Raw genomic sequence first — 20,123 nt, forward strand, 5'->3', positions numbered from 1 at the left:
GTGACAGGGCATGGCCAGGCGGTTTCCCAGGTAGCACCCGGATGTGTGTGCGCTGCTCCCCGACCCAGGCCTCAGCTGAGGTAACAGGGACCTCACCCAGTGTATCCTCAGCTAGTGTCCTGGGTGTTGCTGACCTGGTCTTCAGCAGTCAGGGGGCGTGGTGCCTGCTGCTGGCGGGTGCTGAAACTTTCGAAAGACACCCACAGGCAGTGTTTCTGTGTCATCGTGTCACACGCACAGTGCTGGTCAGAGCAGAGCTGGGATGCACAGTGGCTGCTGTGCAAGCCCCATTTGCAGTAGCACAGGTAACTCAAAACCTTAAGAAGACTCAAAGTCAGGACCCTTCATGAAAGAAGCTGCCCTCCCTCACTGATACCCTGGGAGGAGCCAGGGATCCACGATGAGATGCCGTACTAGGGGTGGCTGTGAGCAGTGGCAGTGACATTTCCCCAGGGTGCACACAGGCAGGCCCCTGAGAACCTGGGAAGCACAGACCCCAGCAGGGAGTGTACCATGGGCCTTTGCGAGGTGCAATTTCAGCACGAGAGGCTGTGTCCCAGAGATCACAGTGGAGCTTCAGGGCAAGAGGACTGAGGGACTAGTGCCAGAGGACTAGTGGCACAAGAGGACTGGTGCCAGAGCAGCCAGCAGGAGTGAGCTGGGCGCTCCCTGCCCCGTCCTGCCCTGTAGCACCTGTGCTCAGCCACATACCTCAGAGAAGCTGCACACGAGGAAAACAACTGGATGCTGTGCTTTCCTATAACCCAGCTGTTGGGGAGGCTGCAGGAGGCTCTGGCATTCAAGTCCAGCCAGGAAAACAGCCAGACTCAAAAAGGACTGGGACATAGCTTGGTGGGAGAATGCCCAGAACAGAGGAAGACATCCCTAACTCTTAAGTCAGACACCACAGACACACCGGAAGGGAGTAGTCTGGGAAACGCAGAGCAGTGAGTGGGCTCTACCTGCAGTCTGCAAAGGGCGCCAGGAAGAGCAGACAGCGTCAACACACTGCGGCCCCGAGCGCAGCAGAGCCTGGCCGCTGCCAGAGGTGCGGTTTGAGGCACAAGAGACGCTACTGGCTCGCACAAAGGGACCTGAGCTCCAGGTGCTCACCGGTCGCCTGGGAGGAGGGCGAAGTGTGGTGCTGTGACCTACAAGAGGAGCCTGCACTGAGCATGAACTCCACTTTGTGGGAATTCGCCCTCCCCACCAAAAAAGTCGTGAAGTCTGTGTAAGGGCTGTGTGAACCACTGCATTCTTCTGTGTTGTTAAAGAACTAGCGGTGGAGCCAAGGCGTGAGGCATCTGGTGGCCGTCACAGCTGAGGACTTCACGGTGTGCCTGTGGCAGCAACAGCCCAACACCTCCACCGGGTGGGGCGGCTGAGCACTGGCTGTTGCTGGGCAGTGAGAGAGCATGCGGTTTTAGGGCCTTATTTTTACTTTTATGTACAGTACAAAATTTTTGAATGAATTTCACTGGATCAGCCAATCCCTTCTTATCGGGTGTTTACTCTTCCAGGTTTCTTTAATTATAAGTGAAACTGAACAGCTTGTTGTTGGCTGCTGGGCCTCTTGCCCCAGCGTGTGGACATCGGGTGTTCTGGAAGTGTGATGCCGGAGGCGCCGGGGCCAGCGTGCATGCTGAACCCCAGCCCAGCCTCCCGTGTGGGCCCAGCCGGGCAGCAGGCCTGTGAGATCGGGATGGGTTGCCCCACCCCCACTGTGGCACTTCTCCCCACAGTGTGATGGAGGCAGCTCCTGGCCTCACTGCCCACTGCCCGCTGACACCAGGAACTCAGTGTTTCCCGGTGACCCTCACTCATGTCTGCCACCCACAGTGCCCACTGATTTGGAGGAAGGAGCCTAGAACCTCTGTGCTCTCTGCAGGTTTATTTAGGATGTTTGTTAGGTCATAGACGAGGTATTTAAGGCTTGGACTTGTGAATTTACAGGCCTCCTATTGCATTTGAAAACGGTTTACCACATACCGACCCTAGAGACAAGTGTGTTTAGGGGCAGACTGTGTCCCTGTCCCACGGCACGTTGGGAAGGTGAACGATAGCAAGGCACTCCTGCTGCTGTCAGGGGGATCAGGAAAGGGCAGCCAGGAAGCCCAGCTGGGCTTCTGTGGAGCAGCCTGGTGGGAGGAGCACTTGCTCCTGGTCCCAGCGGCACTGCCGTGCAGGAAGGGCAGAGGCAAGCCTTGCTGACGCTTGATTCCAGCCGCCAAGCTGAGCCACCGAAGAAGGAGGCCACTGCGGGGCCACAGGTGAAGCGGGCTGATGAGTGGAAGGATCCGTGGCGCCGATCCAAGTCTCCCAGGAAGAAACTTGGAATGTCAGTCTCTCCCAGCCGGGCACGAAGGCGTCGAAAAACTTCTGCCTCCTCTGCCTCCGCCTCCAATTCCTCCAGGTAAGGAGCCAGCCCTTGGAGGGGCCCTGTCCGTGACGGGCCTGGCTGCCAGGCCGCTCCTGAGGCAAAGAGCACCACTCATGTCCTTCGCCCCTTGGCCTGCAGGTCGTCCTCACGGTCCTCATCCTACTCGGGCTCCGGCTCATCGCGGTCAAGGTCGCGGTCCTCGTCCTACAGCTCTTATTCCAGCCGCTCTTCCAGGCACAGCTCCTTCTCAGGCAGCCGGTCCAGGTGGGTCCCTGCCTGAGGCTGGCGGGTGGGCTGGGCGGGCGCCCTGGGTGGGCCCAACTGGCTGCTCCCGGTGCAGCTCCTGAGTCCCTGTGCACAGTCTGGGGAGCAGAGGGCAGTGAAGCCTCGTCCGGGCCACAGGTGCCACTGATGTTGGAGATGGTTCGGTGGCCCACACAGCCTGCTGCGTCTGTCCCTGCCTGTGTCGCACCCAAGCCACAGCCACCCTGAGCCAGTGTGAGCCGCGTTCCGCACTCAGCCGCATCCGCGTGGGGCTGCTGGCTGCTGTGTCACCTGCGCTGTGGTGGAGACAGGGTCCTCATCCTGAAGTGTAGACGCCTAAGCAGACAACTTTGTTGTGTCTTCCTGCTGAGGTAGACACGTTTAGAATTTCTGACAAAATTCTGCCAGCACCCACAGAACTTGCCATGCCCAGGGGCACTGGCGGCATTGTCCCACCCTGTCACCCTATGGGAGGGAAGTGTCCTTTTTCTCAGACTGGAGAGTGGGCAAGACCAGTGGACCCTCCTGTGCCACTGTCCCTTTGGGCTTCCCTGGAGTCGCAATAATGGCACCCTGTCCAGTGAGAGTGCTGGCGTTGAACAGCACCACAGGTGCACACAGCCACACGTGAGAAGTCAGGTGCATCTGGGTGCCCCTGGCATCTCTCCCTGGCAGCTGTCTACTGGGGGCTCAGCTGCAGAGAGCTTAGGAAGCAGGCAGGGGAGCCTGCAGGCTGTGGCACCTGATGGCCAGGCCAGGGTATCGGGGCCTGGGGCTGCGTGCGCCAGGCAGGCGGTGAGGAGGAGGTGCAGGCCCTCCCTGCACGGCTGTGGGGGCTGAGGCACGAATCCAGTGGGCTGCTGCTGCAGGAGCCAGCAGCACTCAGGACGCAGTCCCTGGCGGGGGAGGGGCAGGACAGACACTGGCACCGCCTCTGGTGGAGCTGCAGTAAGAAGGGGCCAGTGAAGGGTGAGGAGGAGAGTTGTGCTTTGAGGCCAAGCTGAGACGTTTGGGAATCTTGGACGTGGGATGTCACCATGGCATGGGAGACAGCTGTGTGTGACCTTTGCTCTGGGCGTGCAGGTGAGGGTGATAGCGATGGCAGCAGAAGATACAGGGGAAAACCCTGTGGATTCCCTGGCCCCAGGTCCACAAAAGGAAGAGCAGGCTGGCCCACTCTGCGGAGCAGAGCATGGAGGATGGGGAGACGTGGCTTCGCAGGGGACACCCAGACGCTCTGGCTGCAGCTCAGTGAATCCCCCCCTCCGCCCATCACTCCTGAGCGAGGCCTCCATCTTCCCACACCTCAAACCCTTCCTACAACAGCCTCCCCTGTGTAGGACCCGCCCGGTGCCCCCGCCCACCAAGCAGACGTGATCCTTCGGGCACCATCGTCTCTTGTGGGGGGCAGTGGCCATGCGTGAGGCCGCTTCCTGCGCCTTTCCCAGCAGCAGCTGTCTGTGCCCTGGTGAGGGGTAGCCGCCTGGGCCTCGAGGCCGGGCCCACTCTGTCTCCCTTCAGCTGTCAGCCCTGCCCACCGGAATTGGTGAGGCACAGGAAGTGTGAATTCTGACAGGCACGTTGAAATCGGCACGTCGTGATTTCCTTGCAGCTGTGGCCTCATGCCACTGGCTCTGCTGGGAACCCTGTGGTGCCCCTGAGTGGGGACTGCCACCTGCCCTGCTGTGGCTCTCTTCTTGTGTCCTACACGGGGATGGCACTGTTCTCGGCTCTGTTTTAGCACATGGCAAAGCTGCGTAAAATGGAGCTTCCGGCCAGGGCATCCTCTGCAGTTGGGCTCAGCGTGGTGTGGTCCCTCACGCTCTCTCCACCCCCAGGTCCCGGTCCTTCTCCTCATCCCCGTCGCAGTCCCCCACGCCCTCCCCGCACAGACCTTCCGCCAGAGCCAAGGGGGAGCTGGCGCCACCCGCAGGGAGAGCAGGGTAGGTCCTGGCCCCCTCTGTCTCATCTGGTTGTGCCTGGGGGGAAGGGGCTCCGGGGGTGGCAGTGTGTCCCCAGGAGGTGGATGGCAGCATCACTCAGACTCTGGGCTCCAGCCCGTGCCCCACACGGGAGGCCACAGGCCATCTCCGTGCTGCAGGGCCCTGGGTGAGCGGCAAGGCCATCGGCCGGGTCCCGCCCGGTGCAATCCTAAGCTCCTCTCCCCCCAGAGAGAAGTCCTTAAAGAAACCAGCCCCACCTCCAGCACCCCCGCAGGCCACCAAGGCTGCTGCCCCTGCCCCTGAGCCCACCAAGCCTGGAGACCCCCGGGAAGCCAGGAGGAAGGAGCGGCAAACCAGGACGCCCCCCAGGAGGTGAGTGACAGACCACGGAGCTGAGGGTCCGCATCCTCGGATCAGGAGTCCAGCCAGGGGCATCCAGGCAAGTCAGCAGAGGCCAGCAGTCCGAGCCCAGAGCACTGCAGCCTGGGCTGGTCACGTCCCCTTGCTGAGCCTTGGTGCCCCCAGAGCACAGGGGGTGGGTGACTGTTGTCCTGGAGAGAGACTGTTCGTCGGGGTGTGGGCCTTGGGCTTGGCGCTGAGGAGGGCCCTGTGGTACCTGTGGGATTTGAGGAAAAGCTACTTCTGAAAGCGAACAGAACCATGGCAAATCCGCCCCAGGCACAGGGAGCAATGTCGGGAGTGTCGGGCGGCAGCCTGTGAGCCCCAGGAGTGACGGGTGGCGGCAGCCTTGGTGCTGGGGCGGCCTGTGAGCCCCGGCTCTCCACTATGTTCCAGGCGCGCACTCAGCGGCAGCGGCAGCGGCAGCGGCAGCAGCTACAGCGGCTCCAGCTCCCAGTCCAGGTATGTGTGCACGGCCCCACCAGCCCGCAACCGGGCCCTCCTAGAGAGGCTCCTCCGCGTGTGGGCGGGCACAGCTCCAACGCACCCTTCCATCAGGGCAGCACAGGCAGGGTGGGCAGCCAGGCCAGCAGGGCTCCATGGAGGCGCCCGGGCCATGGGGCAGGCAGCAGTCAGCCTGGGCTGAGAGGGCTGCAGTAGGAGCTGCTTAGGAAGAGAGAGAGGCAAGCCAGCCTCCAGACCTTCGTCCAAACACTTTGCTCGGCAGCAGGGCTGTGCACTTGTCCAGATTCCTGACAGTTCTAGCCCACCCTCTAAGAAAGCCCACCCTCTAAGAAAAAGTAGGAAAGATGCGTCTCCCCACACACACCTGTTGGCGGTGTCCGGCAGCCACTGCCAGGCCGATTCATGCCGTCCAAGTCCACAGGGAGCCTGCGCCATGCTTTCACCCATGTACCTCGCTGTGAAGAGAAATCACCATCTCATCTTCAGTTTGCTGCAGGCCAAAACTGTCTTTTCCCTGGGACAGGCCCGGCCCCAGACTCCAGCCGGAGCAGCCCTCTCGCCTCGGCCTCCCGGGATGCCCGGCCTGCGCCTGCCCTCCGCTTGCTCTCTTCTCACACACATCCTTCGCGTCCCGCACTGGCTCCACTCCTGGGTTGTGCTCAACCCTATCCCTTCGCAACACTCGGGGACCCGGCCGCCGAGCAGGGCCCAGCCTCCCTCCCTGCACAGCCCCTTCCATCCCCACAGCCCCGACACCACGTCCCGAGGTAGGAGGCTGCCGGGCTCAGCTCTGCTCTCCTGCGCAGGTCCCTGAGTGTGAGCAGTGTCTCCTCGGTGTCCAGCGCCACGTCGAGCAGCAGCTCAGTGCACAGTGTGGACTCAGAAGACATGTATGCGGACCTGGCCAGCCCCGTGTCCTCAGCCAGCTCTCGGTCCCCCGCCCCCGCCCAGACCAAGAAGGAGCGAGGTACGGGCTGACACCGGGGGCAGCTTGGAGGGGCGAGCAAGTCTAGGCTCACGGCGCACGCAGGAGCCCTGACGGGTTTGCCCTGGCAGGAAAATCTAAGAAAGAAGATGGGGTTAAGGAGGAAAAACGGAAAAGGGACACGTCCACGCAGCCACCCAAGTCCTCGAAGCTCGCGGCCGGGGGGAAGCCCTCGCAGCAGCCCTCAGCCCCGGCTCCCACGCCCCCTGGGCAGCCTCCACAGGGCTCCTTCGTGGCCCACAAAGAGATCAAGCTGACGCTGCTGAACAAGGTGAGCTGGCCAAGTGGGCCCTCTGGGGGCTCTGTGGGGCCACCCCTCCCACAATCCAGGTCCCATCCCTGCAGCACAGGCCCTGACCCCCCAACTGGCACCAGAGCCCCTGGCATGAACAGGAGAGCCACTCACTGGGCCCCTGGCAAGGGGGGCACTGAGGAGGGACACAGCAGAGAACAGGTCACAGCCACGTGTCCCGCCTCCTGGCAGCAGCCCGGCCCGCACGCGAGTGCACTATTGTCATTTCAGGCAGCTGACAAAGGAAGCAGGAAGCGGTATGAGCCCGTGGACAAGGACCGGCAGAGCCCCCCAGCCAAGCGGGCCACCCTGTCCCCAGACCGAGGTGAGCCTCCCGGGGCGCAAGAGGGTGCCCATCTGCTGCTGAAAACCACTGAGAAGCCCCAGGAAACTTCTCATCTGGATTTATAGTAAAAGGGGCCAAACAGAAGGCTCCCACACGTGTTTAATTTAAAGTAACCGGGTTGGGGTGCAGCTCAGCAGTGAGCACTAGCTTAGATTGCACACACAAAACCCTGGACACCACCCCTAGCACCTTCAGAAAACAGGCTAAATATCACTGTTTCCTTGTTTTGTGGGTTTGTTTTCGTTTTTTTTCGTTTTGTGAACAAAGGTCTGTGTAGCCCAGTCTGGCCTCAAACTTGTGATGATACTCCACCTTCAGCCTCCGGAGCACCACCACACCCACCTCTAAACCAGCATGGTTTTTTTGCGGGGGTGGTACCAGGAATCAAACTCAGGACCTTGTGCTTGCCAGGCAGGCGCTTATGCCACTGAGCTATATCCCTGGCCCTAAACCAGCACGTTTTAAGACAATATGATTTTTTATGAAAAAAAGTCTTTTCTAACACTAGTAAGGCCAGGCAAGATAGCGCATGCCTATAATCCCAGCATTTGGGAGGCGGAGGCAGGAGGATCGCCATGAATTTGAGAATAGCTTGGGCTATATACTGAGTTCGAGGAAGGTCTCAATTACACAGTAAGACCCTGTCTTAAAAAAATGGGCTTGGGATGTACCTCAGTGGTAGAGCACTCCTGGGCTGTTGAGCCACCTTGACACCTGAACTGGACTCCTTGTGTGGGGTACTGCCCCTCTGCTGGCCCATGTGGTGGCCTGTGGTCTCATCCTGCTCTGTTCCCAGGTTCCCGGGACCGGAAGTCAGGCGGGAGACTGGGCTCCCCGAAGCCAGAGAGGCAGAGGGGCCAGAACTCCAAGGCCCCGGTGGCCCCGACAGACAGGTGAGTCCCTGCCAAGCAGGCCCAGCCTCTCCCTGGGCTCAAGCCCTGTGCCTACGCCTGCCCCTAGCCCCCAGAAGGCCTGGGCCACGCCACAGTTCCTACCACAGGCAGCCCTGAGACCCTTGGGGCGGAGTGGGCTACCAGGGGAGGTGCCTGCCTGGCCAGCCACACTGTTCGTAAGTGGCTCACTGGAGGCCTGGCCTCTCCAAGGGCACAGACTGCAGGGAGGTCTGACTAGACCTCAGAGGGTCAGAGCAGCCTCAGGCTGGCCTACAGAGCAGGCGGTGGCCCAGGGTGTCCCCACCCCTGCCCCAGCCTGGCATGGCCCTGTGGCACCTCCTGTCTCACATCCTCCCCTGCAGGAAGCGCCAGCTGTCGCCGCAGTCCAAGAGCTCCAGCAAAGTGACCAGTGTGCCCGGCAAAGCCGCGGACAGTGCAGCTGCAGGCACCAAGGCTGGAAAGGCCAGCACGCTGTCACGGCGGGAGGAGCTCCTGAAGCAGCTCAAGGCCGTGGAGGACGCCATCGCCCGCAAGCGGGCCAAGATCCCCGGCAAGGTGTAGCGGACTCTTGCGCGTTTTTATAATAGGGTAAGCGCAGCCATTTTGGATTTTGCAGTTAATGTCTTATTTTGGCTGTGATTCTTTTTAAAAATTAAAAAAGAAAAAAAAAAGTTTCTCAGCTGGAAAAGAAGCTACACAGGAAATGAAGACGATGCTGAATCCCAGCTTCCTGAGACTGAACCGGTGCTCCCAGAGCCAGAGTCCCGCCAGGCAGCCGGAGGGTTCTGTGTCACCCAGCGCCCCGAGGCGAGCACACACTCGGGAACTGCTGCGGCCACCTGCTGGCTGCTGGGCAGTGTCTACACTGCATTCTCACCTACAGTCTGATTGGGAACTTCTTCCTTTTATTTGAAGCATAAATTGTTTTAGTTGATTTAAAAAGGAAAAGAATACAGAAAAGACCAAAAAAAGGCCGAGGGTATTGTTGGGGCATCTAATGTGGAGGGTCTTTTTTTTGAGGGATCTCCTAAAATAAAATATTTTGATAAGCAATTTCCTGCACTGTGACATCTGCGTGTGTTGCACTGGCTCACGTCGCCCACCTCTGAGCACAGCCCCAGTCCCCAGGGAGCGCCGTGCCTCGGTTTCCACCGTGGGGTGGGCTGGCAGCTGCACTCCAGGCAGGGTGGGCCCAGCCTGGCTGCACTGACCGCTCCTGTGCCACGGGGGTGCTGTGCCCACTCGCACTGGCCACGTCAGGTGCCGCTCCAGGGCAGCACTGGAGCAGGCGCTGTGTAGCCAGACCCTAGGAGCCTGCCCGGCGGGTCCCATCTGTGTGCACCTCTCAGCCGTGCAGTTCCCTCCGTATCACCTCAGGCTCCATCGCTCAGGGAACTTCCTGCGTGTTGTCTGTGCCGCTGGTTGCAAGGGCGTAGCCCTGCCCCCACCCCACGGGCGGCTCTCAAGGCCCACCAGTGCTAGTCCACAAAACGGCCTCCAAGGCCTGGCGCCGGGCAGCCCACTGCAGGTCGGGCCGCCTCTGCTGCTGGCCCTGGCCTGGGGTGCACTCAGGAAGTTGAGGCCCTGCTGACAGCAGCACATGGCGTTTGCCGTCTGCCTGTCCTGCGTTGGGACAGGTGTCCCAGGAGGCTGAGGGCCACACCGGTCTGCTGCCCGTGCCTCTGGTGACAAGGATCTCCCGGGCGGCCTCAGGCTGGGTGTCTGTGCATCTCTGCCTCTCTGCCTCTCTGCCTGTGTGTCTGTGTGTGTCTGTCTCTGACTCTGTGTCGGGAGCGTGGGTCTCACCCGGCCAAGGGAGGCAGCCTTGGTCTGGGAGTCTCCGCTCACAGTTGGGCCCCTCGGTCTCAGCCATGGCAGCCCAAGACCCCTCCCCTGGGCAGTGCTCCTTGCTAGAGGCGCAAGGGTAAGAGGGTGGTCAGGGCCCTCTGGGGGCCTAGCAGGTGTTGGTGCCCGGTTGCCTGGAAACCACTGCTCCTCTGAGGGTTGATGCTGTCAGCCGGCCCCACAAGCTTGTCCCTTTGCCGGCGACCGGCTCAGTCTTCAGGATGCGTGGGCTGGAGCCTGAGGTCCCAGTGCCCCGCAGGAGGCAGAGCCCCCGGGCTCACCACAGTGGGGCCGGCGTTGGCTGACGGTGCCCAGGGCTCTGTCCTCGGGGTCCCTGTGCCTATGTACCCACCCACACCTGGTCTGAGGGCCTGGCTTTGGCGGGACGGGGGTGACTGCTGGTACGATGACCCTGTCCTCGTGAGACCAGAGACAGCCATGGAGGGCCAAAGGAAGACCTTGTGACCATGAGGAAGCCACGACTCGGCAGGGTCCAAAGCCAAGGCAGCCGGGGGGTTTCTCCTCAGAGACCCCGGGAGCAGCCCTGCCCGGCCCCATACCGCGGCAAACGTGTTTCCGTCAGCCAGCCGCGTGCGAGCTCCCGTCGCGCGAGGTATGTGAACACACGGATGGTCAGGTGGTGTCCGCTTGCTGGCAGGAGCAGCCTGGACTCAGGGAGTCCTCAAGGGCTACCCAGTGTGTCCCCTATATCCACTTCCAGACGCGGTCACGAGCCCGAGGGGAAGCAGTAGGAATGGAGACCGCATGCCTCTGACAGAGGACCTGCGCAGTAGACAGCTGCTCCCACGGCGTGGAGCCCAGGCCCCTGCATTCCAAAGGTCAGCTGCGGTAAACAGCCTGGACCCTCACCAGGAGCGCATGGGTCAGCACCTCTGCATTGCTCAGGGGCTTGGGCTGGGACAGGGCTGCAGAGGACCGAGGACATTCAGTCTTCCAGTGGCCGCCTGTAGGGACAGAGCTGCGCCCAGCCCCCAGGTTGGGCCTGGCTAGGCCGGGAGTGTCCCTGGGGCAGGCCAGGTGGGCCTGGCAGGGCGTGGTCCACTGCTGCTGTAGCAAGAGGAGGAAGTCCAGGCCTGCAGCCCTCGTTTCCGGGAGGAAGCTGCTGGAGTTTCCCAGGTGTGGCCCCAGGTATAAAGAGCACATGGCCAGGACCTCTGCCAGGCGCACCACTGGGGTGCCAGCAGAGCTGCTGCCACAAGCCATGCCTGCTGCCGCCCGCACTGCCACCGCAATGGTGAGCCCAGCACCACCGGCCCCTGCCTGACAGTGCCCCCGAGCCTGGGTTTGGGCCTCCGAGCCCCAGGATGGGGTTGCTGAGAGAAGGGGTCTGAGAGAGGGAGTCCGCCACCCTGCCTGGGCCCCGGTGCTGAGGGGCCAGACTCCCTGGGCCAGGCTGTTTCCCTGCCTGCTGAGGGAGGGCCACACCCGCTCCCCAGGAATGGAAGCGAGGGGCCCCACCTCGCATCCCTGACACACCCTGTCCTCCCCCAGCTCCTCTCTGGCATCCTGTTTCTGAATCTGCTTTCTGAAAGCCTGGCTCACCGAGACCCCCTGCACGGGGGGACCCCACACCTCCACAGGACCCCACGCTGCTATTCGGCTGAGGAGCTGCCCCAAGGCCAGGTGCCCCCACACCTGCTGGCTCGAAGTGCCAGGTGGGAGCAGGCCCTGCCTGTGGCCCTGGTGCCCAGCCTGGAGGCAGCCGGCCCCAAGGGGCCACAGCAGGGGCCCCCAGCCGGGTCACGGTGCCCCACGTTGAGCCCCGAGCAGGTGCTGCAGGCGGACACCCACGAGCGCTCCATCTCGCCCTGGAGATACCGGTGAGGCCGGGCACAGCGGGCAGACCCTCCCAGCCTGGGGCTCCAACTGCCCAACAGGCACTGGCCTAACTCTGCCCAGCCGAGACCCGTGGGAGGCCCCTCCTTTGCTGGGGCTCCTGGGGGGCCGGGGGCGGGGGAAGTGGGGTGGAGCAGAGACCCGTGGGGCTCGGGGCCGGGCAGGGTGAAACCTCACCTCCTCTCCCGGTCCCCAGGGTCGACACCGACGAGGACCGTTACCCGCAGAAGCTGGCGGTGGCCGAGTGCCTGTGCCGTGGCTGCATCAATACCCGGACCGGCCAGGAGACGGCCGCACTCAACTCCGTGGCCCTGCACCAGAGCCTGCTGGTGCTGCGCCGCCGGCCCTGCTCCCGCCACGGCACGGGCGCCCCCTCACCCGGGGCCTTCACCTTCCACACGGAGTTCATCCGTGTGCCCGTGGGCTGTACCTGCGTCCTACCCAGGTCAGCCCAGTGATGCGGGCCAGAGCTGCTGAGGACATGGCCCCGAATGCCTCCTATTTATGTCTATTTATTGCTATTTATTGCCTGGGTGGCCCTTGCTGCACACTGTGACCATGCCGTCCCCGTGCCCCAGGGCTGGAGACGGGCTGCAAGGGGCTCTCAAGTGTCTTAAAGCAATGCAGGAAAGCTGCCGCCAGCGTCTCTACCTGGACCCTGGGGCCTGGAGCTCCACCTCCCCTCAGCTGCTGGCGGGGTTGGGGGGAACCTGCTTTCTCACAGTCACTTATTTAACCCATGAGCTGTGCTGTTAAAACACAAGGCCCTGGACCCGTGTGATGGTGCACACCTGTGACCCCAGCATTTGGGAAGCTGAGGCAGGAGGACTGCTGCAAGTTCAAGGCCAACCTGGGCTACACAGTGGGACCCTGTCTCAAGACCATTAAGAAATAAATAAATGAAGGACATGACCCAGCCTCCCCTCTCCTCCTCCCCTGCCCCCAGGGTTGCACAGGCTCTGGTGGAAGCACTAGGCACACGGCTCGGGTGTGGGCATCAGCCTCAGGACTCAGCCATAGCCCCTGCTGCCCTACGAGAAACCCGGCTGGGGCCTCTGCCGCCCAGGGCCTGTGCCTGCTGTGGGGTGGCAGCCTCTGGCAGGCATGGCGCTGCCTGACCAAAGCCTCTGTGCCCACAGCCTTGCAGAGCAGACTTGTGGCCGCCAGGCGGGGGCGGGATGTGCAGGTCTGGGGTCCCTGGCGCCGGCGCCCCCCTCATCACTGCACACACACAAGCTGTTCACTCTTTATTGCGGTGACCGCGGCCAGCCCCTGGTGGCCACCCGGCAGATGGTGGCAGAGTCACCCACAGTTCCAGGCCAGGGTCACACCACCTCGTCAGTCACGGGGATGGGGTTGACTTGGGGGCCCCCACCCGCTGCCGCCTCGTCCTCACTGGGCTTCTTGCGGGCTTCAGCCGGAGGCCGGGGTGGGGGGTTGCTGGGCGGCTGCTTGATGTCCTCTGCCTGCGGCCGCTCCTTGGGCTTGTGCTCAATGGGCATCCACTGCTCACCGCGAATGGCAGCCTGGGGACAGAGGGGCACCCTGCTGCCGGCCGCCACCCTGGCCTCCCACCCCCCAGGGTCCCGACTTGCTGAGTGACAGGTGGGCTCAGAGAGGTCAAGCGACTGGCCTGAAGCCACACAGCCAGGACCTGGACCTGTAGGACACGTGTGAGAGTGGGGCAGAGCCTTGGGCCTCTCGAGACCCTGGTGGCTGTTTCCAGGCACCGTTCCCAGCCTCTGCCAGGGGCCTGAGACGGCAGGGCCTCCGGGCTGAAAGCGACACCCACTTGCCCTGCCCAGACCCAGGGCATCCAGCCAGAGGCACACAGGCCTGCAGGGGCTCAGCAGCCTTGCCCAGAATGCGGAGTCCTGGGCTCCACGCGAGATTCCATGGCCACAGCCCCAAGGCCTGGGGTGCACCTGAAAGTTAGTGCCTTGCGGTACCTGGTAGATAAACTGCCTGCCTCGGCATCCGCTTTGCAAACCAGAAAAGCAAAGTGAGTGCCCGCGCCCTCCCTCTCCTAACTGCCCCCAGAGGGGCTGGCATTGCAGAAGGGAACGCAGGAAGCAGCTCTGCGGCCCAGGGTGCGGTGCGTGAAAAGCACAGACAGACAAACAAGTGAGCAGACGGACAGACAGCCGTCCTGCTGCTGAGCAGGGCCTCACCAGCGAAGCTAGTGGCCTGTCACAGAGAAGAAGGTCTGAGGCACCCGAGACCCACACGGGAGCCAAACTGCAGCTGCAGGGCCTCCAGGTCTAGCTCAAGAACCAGGTGGGGAGTGCAGGTGGCCCCCGGCAGGCACAGCCAGAGCAGGGCAAGCGGTGTGTGGGACACAGTGTCCTTGGGCCAGCGGGGGAGCTGGCACAAATTGCCCTCAGGAACCTCCCTCAGCCTGCAGTGAGCCTGCCACACCCATCAGAGGTGCAGCTGCAAACAAGGAGGCCCCAAACACGAGACGAGACTGCACTCCTGCACGGGCCTGGGCACAGCCAGCTCACCAGCATGGGCAGAGGAGCCACCTCGGGGGGAGATCAGCTCCGGAGGACAAGGACAAGCAGGAGCTATGCCCATGACGACAGGGCGTGGCACTGCCCGTGAGCCTGGGCCAAGCAGGGACACTTACAAAGGTCTCTCTGACTCGCCTGAAACTCCATCACTCTGAGGCTGACGCAGGACGGAGGCCTGCTCGGTCAAGCCCAGCCAACTAGTTCAGTGTCTCAAAATAAGATAAAATAGAACTGGAGATGCAGCTCAGTGCGAAGGCTCTGGGTTCAGTCCCCAGCACTGCAGAAAGCAAAGGTCACCCTGGGGTGTCAGCTATGTTGGTGAACTCCTCCTGACTCAGCCTCAGTCTGGAGCAGAGAGCTTTCAATGAAAAAGGTTCTGGAAATGGGTCTGAACACTGGCTGGGCCCTCGATGCCAGTGTGACCCAGCGTGGCCACGTCACCTCTCTGAGCCTCGCCTCCCTCGTCCGCCCACTTGCAGGGCTGAGGGGTCTCCTCAGGAAAGGATAGCCGGGACAGCCAGGTGTATGCCAAGCAGCAGCCCCGACCATCACCCTCCACCTGGCGGGAGTGGGCACAGACCTGCATCCCTTGGTACACACAGCGCCAGCCACAAGAGCCAAGGACAGGGCCCGGGACACTCAAGGGGACCGCAAGGATGCCACTCACCAGCAGGTAGATGCCGCTCGCGATGGCCAGGCACACAGTTCCCAGGATGGTGGCCAGCAGGAAGCCGGCAGGCACTGACAGCCTGGAGACAAGCACCGTCAGGGCCGGGCACCGAACCACAGGCCCACAGACCAGGACAGCACAGGACAGACCATGCGTGTCCCTAGGACCCCAGAGCTAGGGCCAGCTGGCTCTGCCCCAGGTCCCACGGGCATCTGCCTGGCACCTTGGCTCCTGGGCCCTGGCCATGCATCAGCAGAAAACCAGAAAGGGGGTGCTCGCACCGTGCCCAGTGGACCCACCCATCGGTGGCTGGCAGGGGCTGCAGGGGCTTCAGGGGACCCAGGAGAGAGTCACGGGCAGGGCCCAGGCCACACTGCAGGAGGTTGGGACCTCTGCCCATGCAGCAGCCTGCCCGGGAGGACCAGGGTGTCGGGAGGGTCCCCCCCGTCCCTCCCAGTCTTGTGGCTGCCCGTCCCGCCTGGCTCACAGCAGGTGCAGCACGGCCCGGACGTAGTAGTTCCTGGTGAGGGGTCCGAAGAGCTTCACCACGGCCGCCATGTACTTCTGCCCGCTGGGGAGGGAGGAGGAGACTGAGGTCACGGCTCCACGCAGCCCACCCCCACCCCGGGCCCCCGAGGCACTCACCAGCGCTCCATGGTGGAGCCCTTCCTCCTCCGGCCCCGAGGGTACTCCAGCAGGCACACGAACACCCCTGCCACGCTGCAGCCTTGGTTAAGGTCCAGGCAGCACCAAGAAGACGGGGACAGAAAGGGCCAGCTGCCGCCTGAGGACACGGCCCGCAGCCTTGCAGCTCCACCAGGGCAGCAGGGCAGGAGGGTGCAGGGGGTCTGCCCTGGCACTGACGCTGCCCTCCTACCCCCAGCACCCAGCCCGGCGTCTGCTGCCAGCAGGTGGCTCTCTGTGGTCCGCGCCCCGGCCCCAAGTCTCCAGGGAAGGATACATGGAGTAGGCACCGAAGTACCACTGGGCAAAGCGTCCAGCAGTGGCCACGATGCCCCCGGAGATGAGGACTGCAGGGAGGGGAGCTGGGTTAGGGGCGCTGCCCCCTGGCCCCACCAGCCTGGCCCTCCCCCCCGCAAGTCACCAGGCCCCTGAGATGAAGGGGTGCTAGGGAGGTGGTCCCCGTGGACAGAGAAGTGCCTGCAGTGGGGACCACAGCCGCACAGGCTCCCAGGAACTGCCAGGGGGCGGCCCACACGGCATCCACTGCTCTCAGCACCGGGACCCAGCTGGATCCCACCAATTCCTCACCGCATGGGGCCTTAGCGACCGTCTGCTGCCCATCACTGGCTGTGGGCTTTGGCATCCGGCTGGCAGGCTGTGCCCTCCTCTGCCCCGCGCCACCTCATGCCGTGTCTCTGCGCCCTTTCGGGGATGTTAGGACTTGTCACCCACCTCTTATAGGCAGCACCCATCTCCCACCCCCCATTCACGTTTTTTCTTGAAGAGAAGTGTTGGTGGTAAAGTTAACTTTTAACACAGTATTGCAGTCCACTTCTCTTTTCTCCACCATGGCGCTGGGGATGGAATCAGGGCCCTGCAGACGCTGGGGCACCAAGGGTGTTCCCGGCCCGCAGGGTGTGGACAGTGGGGGTGCCTGGCCAGTGCGAGGGAGGCGAGGCGTCCGTCCCCAGTGCACCAAGGAATTGCAAAACTTCCCGTGCGGTGCGGCCTGCGCCGCTGTCTCCGAGCTCCTGCTGATTTACTCAGGGAAAAGATCCTGAGCACTGGCGTGTGCAGATGCAGCCAGCTGGCACCTTGCCGGCCTGGACCCCGCACCCTGGAGGTCTTGCCCTCTCACCCCCTCTATTCTCAACCTGAGGTCCAAGTCCCATGGCCCGAGGGCAGCAGTTCCTTGTTTCCGAGTAGCTGTTATTGCAGGAACCTCTTCTCAGAACCAATCCACTCCCCTCTCAGGAACCTTTCGGTTGCTTCCAGTTTGTGACTATTAGGAACAGTCTGATAAACTGATACCACGAAGTCTTACTTTTAGCCAAGGTAATACTGATTTTAAGATGTGTTATTGATTGTGCAGATCACTTGGGCTCATTTTGTTCTCTTTTTTTGTTCTTTTGTGTTTTGCTTTTTGAGAGAGGGTCTCACTTAGTTCAGGCTGGCCTTGAACTCCTGGGGATCCTACTGCCTCAGCCTCTGGAGTGCTGGAATCACAGGCGTGCGCCACCACGCCCAGCTTGTGCTCTCTTGCACAGGTGTTTTGTTGCTGCTTCTGCTTTTTTATTTACAAGCTTCATTGAGTTCCCTTTCCTCAAGCAGCCGTGGACGCTGTCTGTGGTTATATTTTAACACTTCTTCCCCACATTATGAAATCCTCGGCTGGAAGCTCAGGACAAGGAGCAGCCGAAGGCCCGCCCCACCCCAAGTTGGCTGTCCTGCCCTTTCCGGCCCCCCACCGCCGTCCCTGTCTCCTTCTGTCTGCTTGTGTCTGCCCAGCGCCCTGAGAATGAGTCTCTCTCACACGCCTCCTTCACTGGGGCCTCACCGAGCTCCCGTGTGTGGCTGGCGTGACACTACCGTTCTCTCATGGAGGACAGGCTGCTGCCTCTGCATTTCCCACAGTGCTGCTGCACCCCACGGGACACCCGGGCTGCTCTCCGGCCACACGCTGGGCCGCTCACCTTTTGAACTGTTCGGGAGTCAGCGCCCAGGCTCACTTGGACTCGATGAATTCTTTGCAAAAGAATTCTCAAAGCAGGGGGTGGGTGTTTCATACTGTTCACAATGAGGGGTGCAGAACGTCAAGGCATCCACTATTTGCTCTTACATTTGAAAATCAATTCCCAGGAATATTGAAGGTTACTGGCTTCAAAGTCCCTCTTCCTGAGCCATGGATCGATGGGCTTTAGAAAGTTTACCTGCCTCCTCACCCTCACACTACTGTCATTATTTACAGTCAGCATTTACTTTCCAGGACGCCGTCCCTGCAGCCCCGCTCCTTCCCCTGCATGCAGCTCCCTGCTGCTGCGGCGCAGGCTCTGGGAGTCTGTGCAGTGAAGGTGTCAGCCCGAACCTGAGCCTGGCCGTGCCCTCGTGCCTGAGTGACAGTTCTTGCCGTGCTGAGCTCCAGCACCTGAGACGTGGCTTCAGTGTCCTCCGGCATCCATCGCTGATGCTCAGAAGTCCGTGGTCTAACCTATTTTTCTCTCTTTTCTCAATGGCTTAATTTCATTACAGTGTACCCAAGGAGGGATCTCTTTTCATCTGTTCTGAAAAGGACTTTGCTGTCTCTCCAAGCTGAACACTCACCTGTTTCCCCTCGGCCACACACACTCCTGGAGCTCCCCGCACTGACCCTGGTTCTGACCGACCTCTGTCATCCTTGGCACTGCGGTCTCCCTCCACTACCCATTAATAGTTTCTCTCCTGGGACCAGCTGCCCCACCTCGGAGGACGAGGAGACCCGGCCCTGCTGGTGTCTGACCCCAGCTCACTTCCTCCTGCCCAGCAGCCTGTGCTTCCTGCGCCGCGCCTGGGCCCTAGCTGAGGAAGCCTCCACGGGCCAGTTTCTCATCTGCCTCTGCGTGGGCCTGTTCTAAGCTCTGGGGCCTACAGGTGAAGCCAGCCCTGCAGTGGAGGCCAGTCTCCGTGCTGCTGTGCAGCTAGGAACCGTTCCCAACAGACCCCACCCAGCTGAAGCCCACAGCTCCTCTAACACGGGGACCCCAGGCCCTTCCACAACAGGCAGAGCAGCCCTGCCGTTCCCAGGCTGCAGCCCTCCTCCCTGCCACTCTCCTTCCCTTGTGGGCCTTCGGCAGCTGTAAATGAATTTCCTGGCTCCGGGCAGGGCGGGCGGGTGCCTCCCCAGGGTTCGGCCCACCCTCTCAGGGGGGTCATGCTCCCCCCTCATGCAAGCATGCTGTCCACAGCAGCAAGAGGGGACGAGGATGAAGACACTCAGGCTCCCAGGGTGGCCTAAGGGCTCACTCCTGCATGTGACAAAGGGCACCCCTTCGCGGAGACTGCAGTGCTGAGGACAGCAGGGACAGGCCGGACGGATGCTCTAGAAGGAAGCGAGTGACCCTGCACTAGGGAGGAAAGCAAGGGGCACCCTCAAGTGCTCTAGGGTGGACCGCGGCCCCAGGGCACTCAGCAGGAGCGGGGCACACGAGGGAGCCTGGTCAGCACCAGGGCGCCTGCTCTCGGAATCCGGCTTCCGCTCTGCACTGGGGCCCCTGGAAGGTCTGCGCAGGTGACACAGGCTGACTGCACAGATCGGGGAGCACCTGCCAGGGCCAGGCTGGGCCTCAACAGGGGGCCATGGAGGAAGTCAGCTCAGCAGCCCGGGGGCCCCCAGAGAGCCGTCCCACTGATGGGGACCCGGCCACAGCCCATGGCCCGCCAGGTCTCCACCTCGGGCTCTGACCTGAAAGGCAGCCTGGAGCCCAGGGGAGGTACACACAGGAGGGACCCCGCCTGCCTGTGTCCCAGCTACGAGCTGGGCGCGCCGTCACCCTCCACTTCCTGGAGGGGACTTTGGGGAAGTGCGGCTGGACAGCAGGGAGGGCACAGCCCACGGGCAGGCCGGTGACAGTCCCGTGGCAGAGGGACAACAGCGGGACTGTCTCAGCTGGCCTGGAGCGCCGCCACGCAGATGCGGAGGGGCGGGAGACCGGGCATCGCCTGGACTTCTGGGTGCACAGCCCGGGCTTCACCGCACGTCCAGAGTGCAGGGCTGGGCTGACTCCACCTGCTCCCCACCCGCCCCCTGGCGCAGGGCGAGTGACCAGGGGCCTCCCGCCAGGCTCGCAGGAGGAAGGGGAGCTTCTGCAGGCTCCTCTGGGCTCAGATCAGCTGGGACCCCTTCTGCTCCCCTGTCCCTTCAGGGGTGCTGGGCTGGACAGAGGTTACCTCCCCGGCCGGAACTGCCCGCGCGCGGGGTCTGGGCACCCCGGCCCTCAGGCTGGTCGCCAGTGTCTGTGAAATCCTAGACACCTTCTCCTGTCGCTGGGGCCCACATGGAGGCTGCTCCCCATCCCAAGCTCAGGGCAGCGCGCTGGCTCTGGGAAGAGGCGCCCCCAGGACCCCAGAGTGGAGCCCCCCTCGGGGCTGCAAGCTGCCGGAGTGCCCAGGCTGGGTTTTCTCGGCTGAGGTGGAGGACTCCCCGGAAACCACGGGTGAAACTCCTCTTCGCGCTGCACTTCCTCCTTCCGCGCTGGGGGTGAGGGGCGCCCCGTCTCCGGGCTCCCGCTGCAGGCCCTAAGCGCGCCGGCCCAGCCCGACCGGACCCCGACA

At 62.5% G+C, this 20,123-nt stretch overlaps 3 protein-coding genes across 3 annotated transcripts in view; 2 read left to right on the top strand and 1 right to left on the bottom strand.

Moving 5' to 3' along the window:
• Zc3h18 (zinc finger CCCH-type containing 18) overlaps positions 1-9,020 on the top strand; it is a gene marked incomplete at its 5' end in the record, with an annotated part of 35,730 nt that extends 26,710 nt beyond the window's left edge. The window contains 10 exon segments of the mRNA XM_013507998.1: positions 2,225-2,413; positions 2,519-2,644; positions 4,483-4,587; positions 4,816-4,959; positions 5,383-5,448; positions 6,258-6,418; positions 6,508-6,707; positions 6,960-7,053; positions 7,871-7,967; positions 8,330-9,020. Coding sequence (XP_013363452.1) covers positions 2,225-2,413; positions 2,519-2,644; positions 4,483-4,587; positions 4,816-4,959; positions 5,383-5,448; positions 6,258-6,418; positions 6,508-6,707; positions 6,960-7,053; positions 7,871-7,967; positions 8,330-8,528 — 1,381 coding nt within the window. The 3' untranslated portion in view covers positions 8,529-9,020.
• Positions 9,021-11,001: 1,981 nt separating this feature from the next.
• Il17c (interleukin 17C) lies at positions 11,002-12,501 on the top strand. The gene is made up of 3 exons (XM_013507999.1): positions 11,002-11,067; positions 11,325-11,653; positions 11,866-12,501. Exons 1-3 carry the CDS (start codon positions 11,035-11,037, stop codon positions 12,125-12,127), a joined length of 624 nt encoding a protein of 207 aa, XP_013363453.1. The 5' UTR covers positions 11,002-11,034; the 3' UTR covers positions 12,128-12,501.
• A 402-nt stretch (positions 12,502-12,903) lies between these two features.
• LOC102004641 (cytochrome b-245 light chain) lies at positions 12,904-15,883 on the bottom strand (the record flags this gene model as incomplete). Its single annotated transcript, XM_013507989.1, is given in 5 exon segments — positions 12,904-13,195; positions 14,850-14,931; positions 15,340-15,423; positions 15,498-15,572; positions 15,814-15,883. Coding segments are annotated over 5 exon segments (512 nt in total), but the record flags the coding sequence as incomplete, so codon positions are not given.
• Positions 15,884-20,123: the final 4,240 nt, after the last annotated feature.

The sequence above is a fragment of the Chinchilla lanigera genome, unplaced genomic scaffold, assembly GCF_000276665.1.
Source record: "Chinchilla lanigera isolate Chin_1 unplaced genomic scaffold, ChiLan1.0 scaffold00140, whole genome shotgun sequence".
Lineage (NCBI taxonomy): Eukaryota > Metazoa > Chordata > Mammalia > Rodentia > Chinchillidae > Chinchilla > Chinchilla lanigera.

Coding starts and splice junctions, on each gene's coding strand:
- Il17c (XM_013507999.1), top strand. CDS start 11,035: ATGCCTGCTGCCGCCCGCACTGCCACCGCAATG. Junction 11,068..11,324: donor CCCGCACTGCCACCGCAATG/GTGAGCCCAGCA, acceptor GTCCTCCCCCAG/CTCCTCTCTGGCATCCTGTT. Junction 11,654..11,865: donor ATCTCGCCCTGGAGATACCG/GTGAGGCCGGGC, acceptor CCCGGTCCCCAG/GGTCGACACCGACGAGGACC.